Below are 20,385 nucleotides of genomic sequence, written 5' to 3'. Positions count from 1 at the left end.
AACACCAATAAATTGTTTCCATGCAAATACATGCTACTAGAAGGGGGACATAACTGGGGTTTAAAATATGAAATGGGCTTTTGTAACTTCACTGACGACCTCAAATTGGCTGTTGCAACATTTGACCTCAAATATCCACTCTGGCATTTTCGATACAAAACTCAGGACGCAATTACCATATTTGTCATGAAAGTGGTAACTATTTACTATTTAAATCATATGTATATTTAAAATGTCTAGCACCAGTAAAAAAAAATCCAACTCCAATGCTTAAAGGGAACCGTTGGATTAAATGGTGCAAGCTAAATGAGCTTGCTGACATCTTACAATACTTTATGTTCACACACAAACACATACCAGATCACATATAGCGCCGCAGTGATTCTCAACTGCTGGGTTAGGACAAAAAAATAGGTCACAGACTCAATTTAGATTGCTACGGAAATGACAGATCAAACTTTTAGGGGAGGGCCCTCTCTTTAAGATGGTACCTCTATTAACAAAAAAAAAAAATGGCCAAACTATTGTTTCAATGTCTAGCAATTCCTTTTTGCAAAGGCAGTCATCAGGTTCCTCCTTAAAAAAAGGTGCTCTGAAAGGCACTTTTAAAATACAAGCACATTATAGTATGTTAAAAATGACATATAATGCAAATTATCATGCAAACTGAGTATAATCCCTCTCTTGCAGGTCCCAGTTGAGAACCAATGACAGAGGCTCCCCTATGCAACTGAAAAAGGAGTCAAATCTGTGCTTTAATTTTTGGGGTGAAAATAATAATTGGCATCAAAACAATAATAATAATAATAATAATAATAACAAGCACACAAAGCATTCTTACTCACATGTACACACACACTGCCTGAAGGACAGTTAAGTGGTTTTCTGCATGCTGGTGGGATGCACTGATGCTGTGGTCTGATTGATTTCCTGAGTTGCATGAATGACAGACCCTTTGGGAGAACTCTATCAAATGTTCCCTGCGAATCACAGAACCATGTTGTTTTGCAAACAAGGGAAAAAAACATTTGAAAGGATACTTGTAAAGGCAAAGCTTTTCTGGATGCAAATGGTTAGAAATATTTTGAAAGTAAAAACGAGCTGTATAGAGGAGGATCATGACAAAAAAAGGCAATTCATTAAAAAAGAATTAGCACTCACTTGAAGTCAAAATTAAAAGAAATATGCTTGTTCACATTTTTTTCTTCTTCTTGGTAGACAATATCACACAGTGATAACAAAGAAAAGGAGAAATGTACAGCCACTTTAGCGCTTCGTGCAAGAAACCACATACACTAGCACACCGCGTAGGCATAGAGATTAAAGCAAGACCACGTATACAAAAATATAGAAAATTTCCAAATTCATTTCATCACAGAAAAAAGACTTTATCTTACTGATCCCACTTGACTTGACTCAATCTATACGTGCACTAGAAGTCACTTCTTCAGTAACATCCCCTTTGTATTTGTTGTTGCCACTGCCGCTCAGCCAGTCAGTGTATGTGCGCGTTAATGTGGGTGTGCATGTTATTCAAGACATCAAAATGTTCTCATCTGGTCCATGCAGGAATCCACAGAATTCCAGTCCATCAATCCTAATGATATTTGGGATGCAATATGAACAACCACCAACCAGGTGATAGAAAACTGGTACAATAAAAGCATGTCATTCTTGTTATGTCATTTGTGACAAATCCTTTTTTTCTTCCCCCTTTTCCTTTTAGAATTAATCATATATCCTGTCACATTAAGACATTCCAGCATTTGCTCATAACTAACAGTGACAGGAATAAGTAGTTTGCCATTCGCAGCAAGCCATGCCCAAAAAATATGTCTTTTTTTTGTCTCTTGTAAAGGTTAAGTTAGGAGTTGAGGGGTCATCTTCTCCTTCTGGGTTAAGGGCAATTAAAATTACAACCGTGCTCTGGTTTGGTCTATTGACACCAGCATTTGCAAAACACATGCAAAGAAAAAAATTGAGTTCTGGACTCAGTCATTACGTCCATGTTCTCATTTTGGAGTGTTTTCATTGCAAATGAAATTGGCGCCTGTATCGTGAGCATCAAACCTGCAGCTTCATTTGAGGCTACAATAGCATGTCCAAAAATCGTGCTCAGACGCGCTTAATATGATTGTTTGGACGCTTGCGAAAAGAAAAATGAACGAGTTTCTTTAGAATTATCAAATGGAGTTGAAATGTTGCGAGTAAGGCAAAGACGGATGGTAAATCGATCAAACAGTGATGTCGTGATAGAGGGCATAAAAAAGAGGAAAGGGAGTCAATGGTCGTTTGACTCGCCCTGAACTGTTTCGTCCCCCTCTTCGTCCTCATCGAGCGAAACGATCCCCGAGGAGGCTACGTCAGAAATTCTTCGTTGTGGTTCGTAATCCTCCCCATTGGCCTCCGGCGGGCATAAAGTAGCCTCGTAGTCTTTGCAGGGGGTGTCGTCATTCTCCCCGGGGGACAGATATGTCTCAGAGTAAGACATCGAATGCGCGGGAGAGTCTTGACCCCCACGTGGCCCCTTGCTCCCGAAGGTACGCAAGCCGCAGTCCCTCCCAGCGGACCCGGTCTGCCCCGCCCTTTGAAGTCGAGCCAGCAGAAGCTCCTCCCCTCCCTGCAGAGCCGACAGAATTTTGGCTGCGAGCTCAGCGGCGTTGCCGTGGCCGCCGCAGTGGCCGCTGAAGTCACGCAGAAGCGGGTGTTGTTCATCCAGGCTGCACAGACTGGAGCAAAGAGTGTCTGGCGAGCCCGCCGTAGGGGATGGCTCCCCACTGCCGCCCCCTTCTCTGTCTCCGCCACCCCCTCCATCACAGCAGGGTCCACCTAGGCCCAAGTGTTGACAAAGCTGGCTATGGATCAAGTCCTTTAAGTACGTAGGGTATGATGGCACATCTGTAAGGAATGAGACATAATTGAAGCGTGAACAGAAAAAAGGGGGAAAACTATATAGAATACTCTTTGAAAAACAAATGGTTATGTTGCTGCTTACTTATTCTGAAGGATACTTATCCTAACAGTAGTATTTCAGTAGTTGGGGCTACAGATTATTATTACTTTTTTTACATCAATTTAACTGGACGCTCAATTTTTCACTTGCTACATAAACATAATAAAGAACCAAATATGTGTGAATTTAAAAACTCCTAAATTGGAGCATGTTTAGGGTCATTTTGCTGATTTTCTCATAAATACATCTAAACTATTTGAAGATAAGTGCTAAAACATGGGCACAAACTGAGAAGATGTACCGAATCTCATAATTATAACTCTTTTAGTCTATTTTTGGCCAGTTTTTGTTTTTGTTTCAGGCAATTTTTGTGTCATCACAATGGCCGACTATAGTCAATGCTTTCTGGCTCACCATTTCCACTATATCCATACTTACTGGAACCAACAATGCACTAAATAAGCTAATGACGTTATTCAAGCATTCTAAAAATGACCAAATAAAAAGACTAACAAGAACCACAATTGACAGAATAAAAATATATATCTTTTTAAAATTAACATAAAAGAGCTTAAGATTTAACTAAATGTACAAGATATGTTTACAACATAAATAGAGCAGATGTGCACATCTTTGAGGGTTTTTTTTTGCATGAGCCCTAGAAATTTTATATGCAGTGATGCAATCATATACTTTAACCGTTAACTCAATAGGTGGTTATAATTGTGATTCTTAAATCAGATATGGCGCTTGATTCCAAGTAGACTTGATTAATGAGAGAAAAACATCAGCTAATAGCCTTTAACAAAAAGGCCACAAATTTTAGTAGCAAAACACATGCACAACAACGAGTTGGAGGTCATGACCTGCAGTTATTGGTAGCTAAACATAATCAAGATGAAAGCTTTCCAAAACACACACACACACAAACGTTAATGGCCACACATCATTTTTTGACACACTGCCTCCGCGTCAGAGGAAATCACATTAAAGATGCAAGAGGGCTATCAAATTACGCAAAGAAACCAAATAATGTTGCAAGCAGATGAAAAGTGGGGCAGTGGGACTCAGGATGTTGTGAGGTGGGAGGTTGATAGACGTCTTTCGGGAAGGTGTGTGCGTAGAAACACGCTTGAATACCTGTGCTCTGTGTTGCAGGCTCATTCGCAGGCAGAAAGTCTTCATCGTATGATTCATCATTGGAATCGTCTCCATCGACTGATGACCAGGCCCTCAGTTTAGCCTCGGCGATGGCGAACTGCTCCGCAACACCTACAAATACACATACGCTAAGTCAAGCACTCACGCCAGCAAACGTATAGTTGCCATGGCAGCACCTGTGTCTGTATGTAATGCAGGTTTTTTTTTTGACTTGCAGGAGCAAAGTGTAGTGATTGAGGAAAAGGGTTGAAGGAAGAAAAATCTATTCCATTACAGACGATGGTCTAGCAAGACCATTTAACAGGTGCACTTAGTCTATCACTGTAGATTTGTGGGTGTTATGTAAAGCATATGGTGCAAAAAAAAAAGTCGATAATGCTGGGGAAGCATCAAGATAATGTGGGAGAAATCAAGTTATATGTAAAGAATGCAAAATTACAGATCACTGTAACCAAGGAGGCAGTGCAGTAGTTGGTGAGAACACATCTACCCTGTCATCTATGGCTAAGTGGTTAAGATTGTTCTCCCTGTCTCACTGGGTGATCCCCTGTTGATGTCACTAACTGTATAGGGGCAAACAAAGATGACCCATCACTCTAATATAATTGGTAATAATGGTGGGTACGCTGCTGACCTAAAAAAAAAAAATGCTTATACACATGAGCTGTCAATGTGTCTTAAAAAGAAATTTCTAATGTTCTAGTCTAAACTAAACTTGAATCCCATGTACAACTGCAAAAGAAATGCGTTTAAATACAACTTTTTTTTATTAACCATTTTTTCTTTACTTAGTTGAGGCAATCTAAAGCTGCATTGGTGAATGGATGATAGTTTTTTTCTGGCATTTACAAACAAAGTCAACCATAGCAGTGGTGATCTATTGTCTCATTCTAACGTATATCCATCTCTCTTTTAAATGTGGTATTTAAAAAGCCAAACCAGAAGAAAATGTTTGCATTTATCAATCCATATCCATCCTTCAGATAAAAAATTCCCTTTCATGGTAAGCGTTGTGTTTGTTGATTATAAAGAGCGTTCTCTCTTAAATTTTTTTTGTCAATTCCATAGTCTTTTGTTTCATTGCCTTGTGCCTCACATCTCCCTGACACTATTAGTCGCGTTTTGACAGGTTGAAATATCCTGATTTCTTCTTCTGTCATTCCTCATTATAACTGCATTTGCTGTCATTTCAGGTCCCGTCACTTCTCCATGTCAGTTGCAATTCAACTTTCATCCATACATCACCCAATCACTCTATAAATCAGGACGACCTGCACCTCATTTCTTTTCTACTGCCGAGGAGTCAATATGTTCCAGTTTACTGCCTTGATTCCCAATTAAGTCTCTGCATTCTTACAAAGTGCTTGTGATTCATTTCACCTTTAATGTCATTTGTTTTGTGTCCTCATAGGCGACCACTGCAAAAACTTTGTTGAAACACAGCTTCCAGTTACAGATACAAAATGCTACATTTGCCGCAAATTCCTCTTTATGTCAACTGTCTTGATTTGCTCCTACTCCTCATCCTCATCTTTGGTGGATGTGTTGTTTTTTTTTTCAAGAAACCCTCGCTTTTGTCATCCTGTAATTATATCAACTACAGATGCTGTTTAAGATCCATACACCGTTACATTTTATTAGTGTTTAAAATAAATCGGTGCTTCAGTTGCACTAACAGGCACTGTGAATGAACCAATTGCGGAGAAAATGGAACTAATAACTATTTAAAGCAGAGTTCTCCAAATTAGAGCCACCTGATAGTGTAGTGGTTCACTGCTCAATCAGTTGGAACAAAAAAATGGGATATACAGCAGCCCTGGAGGAGCGATTTGGAGACCACCAATTGGCCACCAATTCAGAGTGTCCCCCGCTTGGTGCCCATAGTCAGTTGTCTCATCATCTATGACTCTCTCCACCTCTCTTTTCAACGCTGATAAATATTTACTCAATATATCTTTTGAGAAATTGCCCTATTACATAATTTTATACGAGTATGAGTAGGAAAAATTAAATGGAATGTAAAGTATGAAGCACAGCAAGTAGTGTGAATATGACTATGTGTGTGTATGACTATGTGTGGGTTCTTAGACCGCCTACAACAAAAAACACTCCTTCAATCAAGCGCCTAATTCACACAAACATGCTCACACTTCACAAAAAACACACCTACATGCTCATTGACATTTACACAATGTGTCCAGCCACCCACAGTGACACCATCACTGGTCTACAAGTGGACTGCTGACAAGATAACAGGACTCAGCTGCTATTGTTGTATGCTCATGAGTTTGACTTGATTATTTACAGCATCCCAATATTTGAGCAACAGACCACAGAGGAGCCAATTTATGTTATAGAAAAACATGATCAAACATAGGATTTCACAGAATTTACTTCTTTTTTTTTTAGGAGGGGCAAGTTCTATTTACTACCATATAGATTTTTGAAATATGCACCTTATATATTTCAATGATAGATAGCCATGACAACATACATCCATTGTACAAAAGCACTGTACCAATCAATTAAACATTATCTTCCAGAATGCATTCCCATGATCAAATATGTTTCAAAAGGTACAGCAGAAAGACAGCAAAGAGGCCAATTGGAGAGGAGCCAGAACTAATATCATTGCAATTATGTGCTACTTTACCATGTAACACTGAAAACTACAAACATACACATACATACACACATTCATGCACAAAAAAAAACATTAACATATGACAACACACAGTTCTTTTTAGTTTTAAACAAATAATCCAGTCATTATTCTCCTCATCTTCATTTATCTTCCCAAGGTAGATATACACAATCAATCCATCTCAATTTAATTCACTCAACTAAACTAGTTTTTCATTTAAACTAAGATACATATTTTAAACTATATATCATATATCAGCATACCCCTTGGCTAGGCAATTTTATACTTCATAGGTAGCCAGGCACTCAGAGAACCAGTTACTTGCATATAAATAAGTTACAACATTAATTTTCCAGAATTACCCTGTTAAAGGAAATGAACACAAATGAAAACTGGATCAATGTTGTGAATTGTATCATGTAAGAAGAAAGGGAAGAAATTGGATAAAAGGAGGAAAATGCTCTGTCACGGTGGCATACGCCACGCGCAAATCCTTACAGAGGAAATTAACCTTGAGAGTCTGCATTGCAGGGAGCAAGTGAGCAAGCGGCGGTAGATACGGGTAAAAAAAACTGATGAAAAGAAGAGATAAATAAATAGAGTACTGAGAGCGACTTCAGAATGTCAAAGCTAAAAGTGAGGATTAAAAATTGAGCTATTGGGAGTCACTCTAGAAAAAAATAAAAGAGAAACATAATGTGTACCGCAACCCTTGTGAAGTTAAGCGGTTCAGAAAATGAATGAATGAATTATATAAGTAAAAAAATATATAGAATGAATATTTTTTATTGATAATTGGTAATATAATGTTTTTTTTGGTGTGTTTTTTCAGACGATTGGAACAACTTAATTTCTATGGAAAACGTTGATTTGAGATACGAGTAATTCGTCATACGAGCTCAGTCCCGGAATGCATTATGCTCGTATTTCAAGGTATGACTTTATTTAGCTTTTTTGTCCATGATAAAGTGATTCAGAGGCACTGTTCTTTGAAAGCCTTGCATGATGGATTAATGGTTTTTAGTTAAGTTTTAGGACTTGGACATAAACAGAAAGTGCACGTATCCTTGCTATTTATCATTTGGGTATAATACCGTATCTTTCGGACTATAAATCTCACCTTATTACAAGTCGAACTAGCCAAAGAATGCACAATGAAAGGGAATTATAAGTCATACTGGAGTAGAGGCTTTACATTATATGTTAAAATAAGAGTAAAATATGGAGAAATTGATAAAATAAGCCACTGTTAATGTAACATTTTGACAGTTTTTGGGATAACTGTAGCCTTAAAAGCACAACACAACAAACTGTTGACGGTGAGAATAGAAAAAAAACATGTCGAAGGCCCAACTATGACAAAAGTATCTATATCTGTTGTTGGACCTTGTCTTTCAAAAAGCCTCAATTTGATGCAAACCTCCAAGGTCGACTCTATTACTACTTAAAACCTTTGGGTGAAGTCCTGCAAATCACAAGAGGAAAAATAAGGTCTTACCAGCAGCAAAGCGTGCCTCCTGCTCTCCTTCTGTAAGATCCGAGTAAGAATTAAAGTCTGATTCCAGGGCTGGTGTTTCTATTGGCTTGCACCATCCTTTCCACTCGATGAGGTGGGCAACTCTCCCCTGGGCCATGGCTGTCGGCTTCGTCACATGGTCCTTTACCACCTGGGAAATACCTATTGGCCAAACAATATATTATTATTTATATTACGTTGTTCAAATGGAGCATTATAATTTACCAGAAATTGGAATTTGAAGAAAAACGTATGTATTAATAGTAAACATTCAGGTGAAACTACACATGTCCACTATATTCTGGCTGCTCTTGCAATATACAAATGCCAAAGTGACAAGATGACTTCTTTGAGCTACTTAAAAGGAATTGAATCACCTCCAGTAATCTTCCTTTGCATATCTGTCATTTGACAATGTCCTTCATGTTCACTTGGAGTTTACGGTCTATGTTTTACTTTGGTTTAATTTTTAATCGTTACATGCTGTTTGGTTTCCCTACATTTCTTGTTCTTGTCTCTGATTATTTAGCACCTTTCAGCGTCCCCACCCACTGATGTCTAGTTCAGGCTGTTTCTTGTCTCTTCAATCTGTATGCATTCTGATCCTTTGTTTTCTTTCTGGCTCTGTCGGTTTGAATGTTGCTGCAATTATTTGAATCTTATCGCAGTCGCTGTTGCATTGCTCCTGAGACCCTGACTTGTCTGCATCTGTCTACATTTGGGTCCTCTCGGTTTGCGCTTAGCATGCCAGCAAATGTTACAATGGGTCCCAAGGCTTTGGATCATAGGATCCACAATTTGTGTTTGGCTATTCATGCATATTAACTTACCATGCAGGGAGGATCGTGCCAATGCAGCAATCTCTTGAATGGTCAGAGCTCGCCTTGATTTTGGTAACATTTCAATGGTGTCGTCAACATTCACCTGAAAGGATAGGAAAATAATGTGACCAAATAGGTTTGAGTATATTCACACATTCCCCATATTCCATCCAGGAGGTGGTGAATTAGGAGAAAAAAAATGATCATTTTTTATAACCAAATACAAATGCTACCAATAACAGTATCAACTCCAATAAAGTACATTTATTCCTTTACCACACCTCTTATCTTTGTCAGGGTGGCGGGATGCTATCTCAGCTGACTTTGGGTAAGGTCACCCTAAACTGGTCGCCAGTCAATCATAGGACACACATAGTGACAGACAACCATTCCTACTCACATTAACACTGTCAAATGAGTGGGAATCCAATTCTAGAGCCCGCATTGAGTCAGCTGAAAGATACTATGTTAGTTATTGGAAGATAAAATGTGACTGTCTTCATGTAATTATGATGGATTTGTGCAGCATTACTTATTAAATCCGTTTTCTATTATCTTGAGAATCTATATCAGGGTTTTAATGCAGCAGAATACAGTAAAATATATGCTAAACAAAACATTTCCTAAAAATGGCCCTGGACAAAATTCCTAATATGCTCTATTATACCCATTTGTTATTTTCTGAAATTAAAATATGAAACAATTATAATTTAAAATAAATGGTCTTAACCTCCAATATGTTTTCCCTAAATTGGCCACCAGCCCTGAAGTGATCAATACGGCTAAAGCAACCCAAAAAAGTATACTTAGATTTAACTGGAATTTTGTACAAAAATACACCATGACAATCAAACAATAAAACAAAAAACAAAAATAGTAATCTTCTTTCTTTGCCCACTATGTCAGTCTTAGTTTAAAAGCAGAAAATGAAGCATTTTGGAGAGCATAAAGGCTCAGAAGATTGGGTTGTTCCTTAAATTTAAGATTGTTAATTCAAATCCTAGTCATGCCTCTGAACATACTGAACCTTCAATTGCGTCTGATACTCTACTAGTCAAACAGTCCCAGACAATTGGAGGTCATTCTAACAAATTTTACAAAAAGACATTGTGAATGACTTTGGGAGTCATACAATAAAACACTCAAGCTATTATAAAAAGAGCTGAAAAACTTACACTTCTTTGAGGTGACAAGTGAAGAGAATGTTTGTTTCTGAAAGAGCCAGGTGGAAAATAATACATGGACCCTCTCATTGACCACAAAGGGAGTATCAGGTGGTGACAGCATAATTCATTTGTCACTTCCCATGGTGCCTTGCATTCACATGAGAACCAGGTACATCAACACCTAAGACCACATGCAAAGTGGATTCTACTATACTGATACTCAATATAGATCAAAACACTTGGATGATCAGGCATTTTGGGATGGATCTGTTTACCTCAACAGGTACAAATTATGTTCACACAAATGAATAATCACAATTGCCTCCAGCTGCTGCCAGTTAGACCAACTGAACTCCTAGTGACACAGCCAAATGTGACTGAAATATCAGACACGGTCGAGATTTGATATGCAAAGAATAATAAGACACTGTCACAAGATACTTGAAAAGACATGCATTCATTTTTTGAACTGCTTTATCCTCATTAGGGTCGCAGGCGGTGCTGGAGCCTATACTAGCTGACTTTGGGCACAAAGCGGGGGACACCCATAATTGCTGGCCAGCCAATCGCAGGGCATGAGGGGACAGACAACCATTTACACTCAGACTTATACCTAGAGGCAATTTAGAGTGTTCCACCACCCTCCTCTGCCTGTTTTTTGGAAGTGGGTGGAAACCAGAATATCCAGAGAAAACCCACACAAGCCCGGGAAGAACAGGAAAACTCCACACAGGAAGACCGACCTGGGTTAGAACCCAGGACCCAAGAACTGTGAGGCCGATGCACTAACTACTCATCTACTCATCTCTTGGAAAATACATATTTTCCAAAATGAGGTGGTTTTGTAAATTAGGTCCTTCAGTAATTTCAATAAGAGTGAAACAACTACACAAATAAACAAAGGCAAATATGTCCCAGAGGAGTTAGTGGGATCGCAAGGTTGTAACGCTATCAACGGGAGGCTGTCTGTCTGATAAGCCTCTTGTGCCACAGTGGTGCTCTCAGATCAGACACAGGATAATCTGGAGATGTGTCATATACCTCTAGGGGATGTTGTGCTGGGGTTTCAATAGAAAAACAAACTCTGAGTTGCCTCATTTTCCGAACAGCATACCCGTGGTCGTGGTCCTTATGCAACTGCATAAAGTAAAGCAAGTGCACATTGGGTCAATTGATTCACCGAGTAATGGTGTAAGTCTCACTAAGATTTTATAGAGTGCTCTACTAAAGTTGATTCATAATTATGTTGAAAGGTTAGTGAGTCATTCTACTTCGTAAAATTCATAAAAACTTATGGAATAAGTGAGTTTGTGTGTTATGCTAAACACTGGAATGGTTAGATTTTTGCTTGTTTTTTTAACAGTGGGTTCCTACGCATTGCTTACTGTGACTGCAAGTTATTTGTGTGCACGAGTACGGTGTGTGCAGAAGTAAGAGTGAGAGAATGAGTAGGGTACACACATGGTAGTCAGGATTAGCGAGGCAACCTGTCAAAAAGTTGTTTGAGCTGCAATTGCCACCTGATGTTTGGGAAACATGCTGGAAGTGAGTGAGAAAGGCTTTTATAGCCAGGAAACATTCATAAAAAATGTTCCAAATAAAGGCGTCTATTTCGCATATTTAAGTTATTGCACGCAAAAAGGGAAATTAGTACAAAAGTTACATCAGATCATTCAGTGTATGCTTGATCGTAGCCATTCATTCATTTTCCATACTTGCTTATCCTCACAAGGCTCATGGGGGGTGCTGGAGCCTAGCCCAGCTAAATAGGGGCACCAGATAAGGAACACCTTGGATTGGTGGTCAGCCAATCGCAGGGCACAAGAGGACAGACAATCATTAATGCTCACACTCATACCTAAGGGCAATTTAGAGCGTTTAACTGGCCTATGGCCTACCATGCATGTTTTAGGGATGTGGAATAAAACCGGAGTACCTGGAGAAAACCCATGCAAGCCTGGGGAGAACATGCAAATTCCACATTGGAAAGTCTGGACATGAGATCAAACCCTCCATCTTAGAACAGTGATGTGCTAACCACTCACTAACCACTAACCACCTATCTGCCGCCATCTAGTACAAAATTGTAATGATGTGGAGACCCCCCTCCATGGCCAGGCCTTCTTTACATCATTGCACGACATTTCAAATGCCATTTTTTTTCTTCTATTTGTCATTGGACAAGTTAAAAAAAATCTCTTGCTGTTGTTATTCAACAATCACTCTATAATCTATCTATCACCACAGCAGCTCCGCGCCCAAATGGAATGATTTTCAATCGGGTCGCTGCCAGCTCCAGCAGCACAACATTATGCTGTTGTGCCAACACAGCACATACAAACTACAATGGGTGGGTCTACAGTGAACTGCATTAATGGTGGTGACAAAAGGCCTTTTAATGAGGACAATCTACATAGCAAATGGACGAATGGAACTTTAACTGGCTTCTAAAAAAATACACACGCGATGCTTGTTATTTGAATCATTTTATATGTTTCACTTGATCCGATTTGGCTGAACTGTTTTGAAATAGCCAATCAAAGTGACAGTGTATGAAAAGACAATTAGTGGCACCTGGCTGAAGTCCAGTGCACCCAAAGGCGCTGTCAGAATCAGTCTGCGCACCAAGCGGGTTTGTGTGCTTCCCAAGAGTATAAGGTCAGTACGGGAGCTCGGCGGGCTCCAGTCCACTCGCAATGTATCATCAACCGCCACTGTCGGAAGGAAGAGAGTCCCCAATTTTTTTAATTTTTTTTTTAAACTCACAAGAGGACCAAAACAAATTGTTTTCGTTAGGACACAATAATCATGAGGGCACTTAATATTTTTCTTTTTGTTCATACAATATTGTGCAGAAGTCTTAAGTAATCATAAAATGACTGGATTCAGCTACAGTGACAGTTCTTTATTATAAGTGTAGTAAGTGTGGCTTAGTGTTCGATTCAAAGACGATGCCAAACTATCTAAAAAAAAAATCAAAACTAGAATCACTGAGTTTTAAATTAGTGTTTGTTCAATATTTGGCAAGATAGATCCCAGTCTGGGAAATTTGAGGGTAATGTCATTTTCATTCGGGGAATGGTCAGTTTATGTATGATAACAAAGTATTCATACTTTGTAGTTAAATCTACACCTAGGATTGGTTGGATTCATTTTCCTGATGTTTTAAAATGTTATTTCGGTTTCAAAAAGGGCCTTTTTGCTATTTCTTTTGCTTTATTTATCTTTTTTATTCAAAACTAACTACTTGCTATAACCTAAACTTAACTTTGGTGTAAATTATTCTAAAAAAAAAATCCAAAATTGAAGTTGTATGTTTTGCTTAATCCATAATGCTCATATTAACAAAATATTCTGTATTTAAACAATGAGTAAGATAAGACTTTTGCACATCATCATAAAATATGAACGCAAAAATATTTATTTACATGCCGTCGTGCCATGCCTTTCGCTATCTGGCAATTCTATATATCTCAATACAGTGATGACGTACAGACTGGAGTTTAAATATTGTTTTAACAGGTTTTGTATTGATTTGCATTGAGATAACATGGACCAGTGAGGAGGGTGAAAGGCTTCCTCCGTGCACTTTAACAGCCATGCCATTTCATGCAGGCGAATCCTTGGAAACAGACCAAAGTCTGTTTGATATTTCATGAGCTTTTCTCAAAGCGGCATACATACGGCATGTGGAGAAGGCATGCAAGTAGCATGTGAAAAAATAAATAATAACAATAATAATAAAAAAGTAACGTTTGCTGCAAAAGAATTCTACAAAACGACCTCTAATACAGAACTGCTTGGCAGTGCCACATTGCCAACACTACACAACAGGGTCACAATGACAGATTGTCGCGGCACCCCATCCCCCCCCAGCTCCCGGATGCAAACGTCACCTGTTCACAAATTTAGTCTGGCTCACGTCACAGCTTGACAGGACCTGGGACAAATTGGCTTGAAGCCACAATACAATGTGTGTGTGTGTGTGATTTTGCAAGACCAGAAACATACCGACACCCAACTCACTCACACACACGCAAGCCACTGCAGAGCATGGTCGCCATGCTACAAACCAGATTTCAAGCAAAACAAGATTAAGAGGTGGGCTTTTAAATGTCAGAGCCTGACTCCATTTCCGCCTTTCCCTCCCTGGTTTTCTTGTTTGCAAAAGAACAAGTTGCTTCATTAGTCTCCAACACCTTTAGTGTCTCATATAATGAGTGCAATTTTTAAACACATCACTCACCCTCTGTCAAAGACTGAGCTCGTGTTGCCCCTTGGCAGAATTCAATATGTGCCATTTAATTGGGTCTGATGAGATCAGGTGGTGAGGTGTATTGTATCATTTAATCTAAGATACCTCAGTGAATACTATTTTTTTTCATATGTGACAGGTGTGCCTCCTTGTAAGCATTTTATGCACTTTTACATTATTTTCTGTTGCAAGCCCCCCAGGATGAATTAAACGTTTTGTTCCCGACCAAAGAAATAGTATTTTTCTCAAAACCCCTGTGGTATGCACGGGTGTGTGTGTGTGTGTGTGTGTGTGTGGGGGGGGGGGGGGGGCTGTTTTGCTGCTTGGAGCCCTAAGAGACCATAACCGGTCACTCAAACAAAACACAACATGTCACATAAGGTCATTGCATGCAAGCATCTGTTGCTCGATATCAAAACAATATCAAACAATATCCACTAGTAGGCAAGAGCTCTTAAACCAGGGGTTTCCAAACTTTTCTCTCCCTGACGATCGCTTTCAAAGAAAATCAAAGGATGAAAAGCCCTTTCATTTGTTAAATTCACGTCAAATGAACCATCACGGACATCACCTTCACTGTTAAAACTGAAAGATATTGAGCAAAATCAGTAGAAACCTTTATGGTGATATTTCCAACAAAGCAACCAAAAGAAAAAAAGAAAACAGCATATAGGGTTTGTCATTAAAAAACATTTAACGTCAAAGTTTGGTGGGGCACGTGAAAATTGACCAGCCTGAAAATTATAAAAAAAATAACAAGACAAGGACAAAAAACACATTGAAAGAATTATGCTTTTTTTTTTTTTTTGCTAAATGTTATTATATTCAGTGGACAGGGGTTATTATTGCACATACCTTGCAATGGGAAATAAAATAATATAGATAATTTTAAATCAAATGAAGGAATTAATAAAACTATCCATTTAGGGGGGTTCAATAATATAAATAAAACAGGAATTTTATTTATTTATTTATCTTTTATTTTTGTGACTGCAGATAGATTCAATCGTTGGCTTCCATTGATGGCAATAGATATCCAATGCTGTCTATCTGCGAGGTATGAGGTGCTGTAACCGATCAAATGCTTTCCCTGCCTTCTTTTACTAACTGCCATAACACATCCATGAATGTAATGAGTGAGTTAAGCAAATGGGAACTTTTGAATACATGTCCACATTACTGACTATTTCGTCTGACAGAGATCATTAAAATTTCATATATAATTATGTCATACAATATATTTGCATGGGCAAGAGAACATTTAAGCAATTTTCCTCCCCCGTCACACACACCAACACACACCCATTTCACCTCTCTGTACATCCCGTTGTCGTGGAAACTGCAGAGACCTAGCCGCTTTACTGTCTCTCTGTCTTACCCCCAAACACGCACACACCCCACACGCACACACACATCTCCATCATCAAAACACTTAGGTCAATAACAATGTGTTGTCCAATATTTTGAAGAAAATATGTGATACAGGTGGATGCTGTTATGATCATATGCCTAAAAGTGTCATAATTATCAATATATTATGTAAACATTTAGCATACATGGTGGGTAGGGGGGCGCAGAAGAAGAACAGTGGCTAATCCACACGTGGGAAGATCGCAATAAAGGATGAAAGTGGGAAAATGGACGTGATGGATGTGGAACAAATGCAGGGAAAACCCAATACTAGCTCAGGTCGGATGCGCGTGGAGTAAACGTGCGCCACGCCAAGGCTTGTAAACACCGAGGAGCAACCGGAAGATTTTTTGGTTTATATAAATAAGGACTTGCTGATGGAAATTCTTACGAAAATGACTTTTGTAAATGACGTAGAAGGGGTCCTACCTTACAACTAAATTGGGTCAGCGCGGCCAGCACCATCGTGTCTCGCCGAGTCTTCCCGTCACGACAGGAAGAAAAAAAAAGGGTTTCGGGGAGCATCCCTCGCCTCGGTCTTCTCTCCGCCTCTAACAGGCGGGCAACTCTCATAAATATTGTGATTTTTAACCCATTATAGAGCAAATTCCATTATTTATTTTATTTTTTTAAATCAAGATCCGGCTTCCATTATATATTATGTCAGGAAGACCACAATTATGAAAGGGAGTTCTACATGACCCAAATTATGGGGAAGTTGGGTCTGAATTATAAATTAAAATCATTATAAAAATAGATTTAAATAAATAATATCTAATAAAGATGAATTTATCTCAATTTAAAAATAATAATTAAAAATAATAAACATTTTTCAGTTAATAAAAATAATAATTCATTCATTTTCCGTACTGCTAATTCTCACAAGGTGTGTGGGGGGTGCTGGAGCCCATTTAACTATGGGCACCAGGCAGGGCACACCCTGAATTGGTGGCCACTCCATTGCAGGGCATAAAAAGAATAATTGCATTAATTCATCTTCTTAACCGCTTTATCCTCACGAGTGTCGCGGGGAGAATAATTGCAATATTATGAATAATGATAATAATAATAACGACAACACTACTACAACTTCTACTACTACTACTACTACTACTACTACTACTACTACTACCACTACTAACACTACTACAACTTCTACCACTACTTCTACTACTAATAATAATACTAAGGAAGAACATTTTTTGTATTTTATTTCTTAGTCTTTTACTTCATGAAAAAAACACTAAGTTTTCGACAATATAAATAAGTAGGAGAGTGTTTAAAATTAACTCACTGCTTACCAATAGCAATGATGGACGTCAAATTCTTTTAAAGTGGAAGAATTGGACAAGAAATCTCATCTTTTGGTGCCAGTGGAGGCACTAGATATCCATTCCATCAATTCAATGGCCAGTCAAAATAAATTGGACGTCCACCGCCGTCCATGGCAGTCCCCTAAGACTGCACTCAAATAAATATTCATATCTTATAATAAAGAAAATGCTGCATGATCTGAATGAATGTCAAAGTAACGCTGTGAGGAGTGTCTCCTTTTGGGTTCAAGCATGCTGCAAAAGCCTCCCAATTGACTGCACCTCACAAAAAAAGGTTGCAGCAACAAAAACAAAAAAAAAGAAGATAAGTGCCAGGCAGAACAAATTGAAAACAAGTCTTACCCTGCACAGGCGTTTTAGAGCTGATGCATCCCATTTTTGTGTGGGCATGTAGACCCGCTTTCACACAGAGAGGACCCCCACCTTTTAAGTTTCTCCTAAGGAAGCGTACCTCATAGAAGGAGGCTCATCCGAAGAGGAGGCTCCGCCGATTTGTAGCAACGATGGTGCGGCGATTTTCAGGCGCTCGCGAGGACACCCAGGGCGGGGGCGAGCTTGCCCATCATCACCTTTTCTCGCCTCGATTTTCCTCTTTTCCTCACATCCATGGATCTAACATGCGTGTCCGTGTCTTCTTTCGGGTTTTTTGGTCTCGGTCTGTCTAGTCCACACCGGTGTAGATCTCCGATTGACGTGTCGAGCAATCAGCGCGCGTCTCCTGTAATATATACATACTCGTAGCCGTCATAGTGTCCGCCCACTTGCACTATTTTGCGCTTTTGGCGAGGAGCGCAATGCGATGTGATTGGCTGGTGTCAGTTTACATGACAGCCAGCATTGTGGGGAGGGGAGGAGGTACAATAGGAGGGGCGGTTGTCAACTAGTGGCATTGTACTATAGTATACTTACTTAATTACTATTTCTCCTCTTTTCCGTGGAGCAGTGGTCTCCAACCACCGGTCTGTGGACCAGTACCAGTCCCCAAGCTCTATGGTGCCGGTCCGTCAGGGTAATAAATATCAATGTTTACAATCTCGCCATCCTTAAAGACAGAAGGAAAGTTGTTATAATAATAAAAAATATAATTGATATTATGCTTGGGAGTTGTTGTTGTTTTTTGTTTTTGTTTTGCCCACCCCCAAACAATTGTGTCTTAAGTCAGTGAGAAAACAGAAAGAACTTTACCGGTCCACGGTAAGAAAAAGGTTGGGGATCGCTGCCGTGAGAAGTTTTATGCCGCCGTGTCCTTTTTCAGAGCCTAGAATTGCATATGTCACAATCAAAGAAAATTCACTGGTTATATTTAAAACAGAATTTCTTAATATTAGTCAACATACATCCTTAATTTCTAATATAAATATTAATGTTATGTTGTGCATTTTTTTTAAATTTGACAATTGTAACATCTTATAATATTTCAAAAAATGTGTTCGTCAAAAATAAAGCCCAGATTAGTCTCAAAACTACTACCTCTACTAACAGAAACACATAAACTGACCTCACAGACATGCTCGCTAAATCGTAATCCGCTGGTTTAGGACAACTTTTAACATTTGATGTGTACATGAATCAGTTTTTATTCCAATTAGTCTTTTTATCAGAGTAAAAGTGTCTATGTAAGCAAAGCCACTGTCTTCTAAGCAACCCATTCCAATGGTAAATTGACTTTTAACCATCCAAGAGACAGTGTAAAATCTATTTAAAAGTTATCAATAGCTTAACTCATTCACGGCGAGGCCAGGTCACGTAGTATGTGTTACGGTAATTAGTAAAAGTAGGAAATTGATTTGGAAACAAACTGCTCCTGCTAGTTATCAGTTTTTTTTCCTCATAATACACGACTTAGATTAGCACTTTCTAAAAATAAGCAGCACAGATGTTCAATGCATTGAACTCATTGTGGGATGTGAATGGGTGATCAATTATGATCTATTGTGAGGTCCTTTGTCGCCCACTCAGATGCATCTTTTTTCGTTTCTGCATCCCTCTCTTACTCGATTCACGCCCCCACCACGACTCTAAAGATAGCTGTTCAGAACTGCTCAACCATGTTGCCCATTATTAAGTGCCAAAGAGTCAAACCAGGGCCTCCTTTGAGGGCTTTTTACATTCATTCCCAAAGAGAATAATTATAATGATTCCAAAATTTCAAAATACAATGAAGGTCTGAATGGGTTCTTGAGGTCTATTCTGTCATCATGTACATATACCAATTTTAGTGTATAAATCAGGGGTGGGCCACATTAACTTTAAAAATTTGACAGATGAGCCGGGTCAGCACAAAATAAGATACATATAAAAAACTGCATCTGTTAACAGTACATTTGAAACGTAAACTGAATGAAAAGGACTAAAGTATTAACATACTCATCACTCATCATTAAAGTAAAAAGTATAATGTACAAAGTAAAGTAAAAAGGAATGTATTGATAAATATTAAAATGTAAGATAAAAATGTAGATAGAGGGGCTGTAAAACACGAAAAACTAATACATTTTGACACAGCTACTGCCAATGGCTTCCGCGTGACGGCGCCATCTTGAAAAAAAAAATTGGACAGCGTCGGTGGGCCCGATTAAAATACCTCGTGGGCTGGATGTGGCCCGCGGGCCGTAGTTTGCCCATTTTTGGTATAAATCATAACACAGTAAGTTTTGAATCTTGCATTTCGTGCATTGGTTAATTGTGAAAAACCACTGGTGTCAAAATTAAATTAAAAGAAATCAGCTATCAAATATAAAAAAAATGACCTGAGGTCACCCTACCACATTGAGTCTTATGTACAGTAACTCCCCAACTGCATAACTCACCATTTTTCTTTGTGTGCCCAAGATTATCCTCTTCTTTAAGTACCATTACAAGTGTATTGTTGGAAAGTTAAGAGTAATTTGAGAGTATTTAATCCTCGGCAAGAGAATATAATTGTATCCTCTCACAGTGTCTGGTACTGTGGTGCCACCGAATGGTTGGATGTAGTAAAAAAAAAAAAAAAAAGGCATCAGAGTTAGATAATCCTGCCACTGCAGTGCTGCGCCATCTGGTTTGCAAGGCAATATTGTAAAGTTAGATTTGGATATTCAGGGATATCGACCGGTTTTCTTGTATGTAGATATCGCTATATGTTT

General features: G+C 38.8%; 1 protein-coding gene across 4 annotated transcripts; it reads right to left on the bottom strand.

Moving 5' to 3' along the window:
• Positions 1 to 1,187: 1,187 nt before the first annotated feature.
• fam131ab (family with sequence similarity 131 member Ab) lies at positions 1,188 to 18,507 on the bottom strand. Of its 4 annotated transcripts, none has more exons than XM_077722970.1 (7): positions 18,446 to 18,507; positions 18,178 to 18,302; positions 17,603 to 17,978; positions 9,105 to 9,198; positions 8,257 to 8,436; positions 4,094 to 4,225; positions 1,188 to 2,898 (listed from the first exon to the last, which is right to left on the bottom strand). In XM_077722970.1, exons 3-7 carry the CDS (start codon positions 17,648 to 17,650, stop codon positions 2,282 to 2,284), a joined length of 1,071 nt encoding a protein of 356 aa, XP_077579096.1. In that variant the 5' UTR covers positions 17,651 to 17,978; positions 18,178 to 18,302; positions 18,446 to 18,507; the 3' UTR covers positions 1,188 to 2,281. The 4 variants fall into 4 exon arrangements, with proteins under 4 accessions (XP_077579096.1, XP_077579097.1, XP_077579093.1 ...); XM_077722971.1 differs by having other exon boundaries at positions 17,712 to 17,978; positions 18,446 to 18,505; XM_077722967.1 differs by lacking the exons at positions 17,603 to 17,978; positions 18,178 to 18,302; positions 18,446 to 18,507 and adding an exon at positions 16,356 to 16,493.
• Between the last annotated feature and the right edge of the window lie 1,878 nt (positions 18,508 to 20,385).

This window comes from Stigmatopora nigra, chromosome 8, assembly GCF_051989575.1.
Source record: "Stigmatopora nigra isolate UIUO_SnigA chromosome 8, RoL_Snig_1.1, whole genome shotgun sequence".
Lineage (NCBI taxonomy): Eukaryota > Metazoa > Chordata > Actinopteri > Syngnathiformes > Syngnathidae > Stigmatopora > Stigmatopora nigra.
This window is presented reverse-complemented; position numbering and strand designations above follow the sequence as displayed.

Excerpts from the sequence above, each read along its gene's own strand:
- fam131ab (XM_077722967.1), bottom strand. The coding sequence starts at position 16,451 with ATGCTCCCCGAAACCCTTTTTTTTTCTTCCTGTCGTGACGGGAAGACT. Across the intron at positions 4,226-8,256 it reads GGAGGCACGCTTTGCTGCTG|GTGTTGCGGAGCAGTTCGCC; the intron begins GTAAGACCTTAT and ends GTGTATTTGTAG. Across the intron at positions 2,899-4,093 it reads GCCTGCAACACAGAGCACAG|ATGTGCCATCATACCCTACG; the intron begins GTATTCAAGCGT and ends CATTCCTTACAG.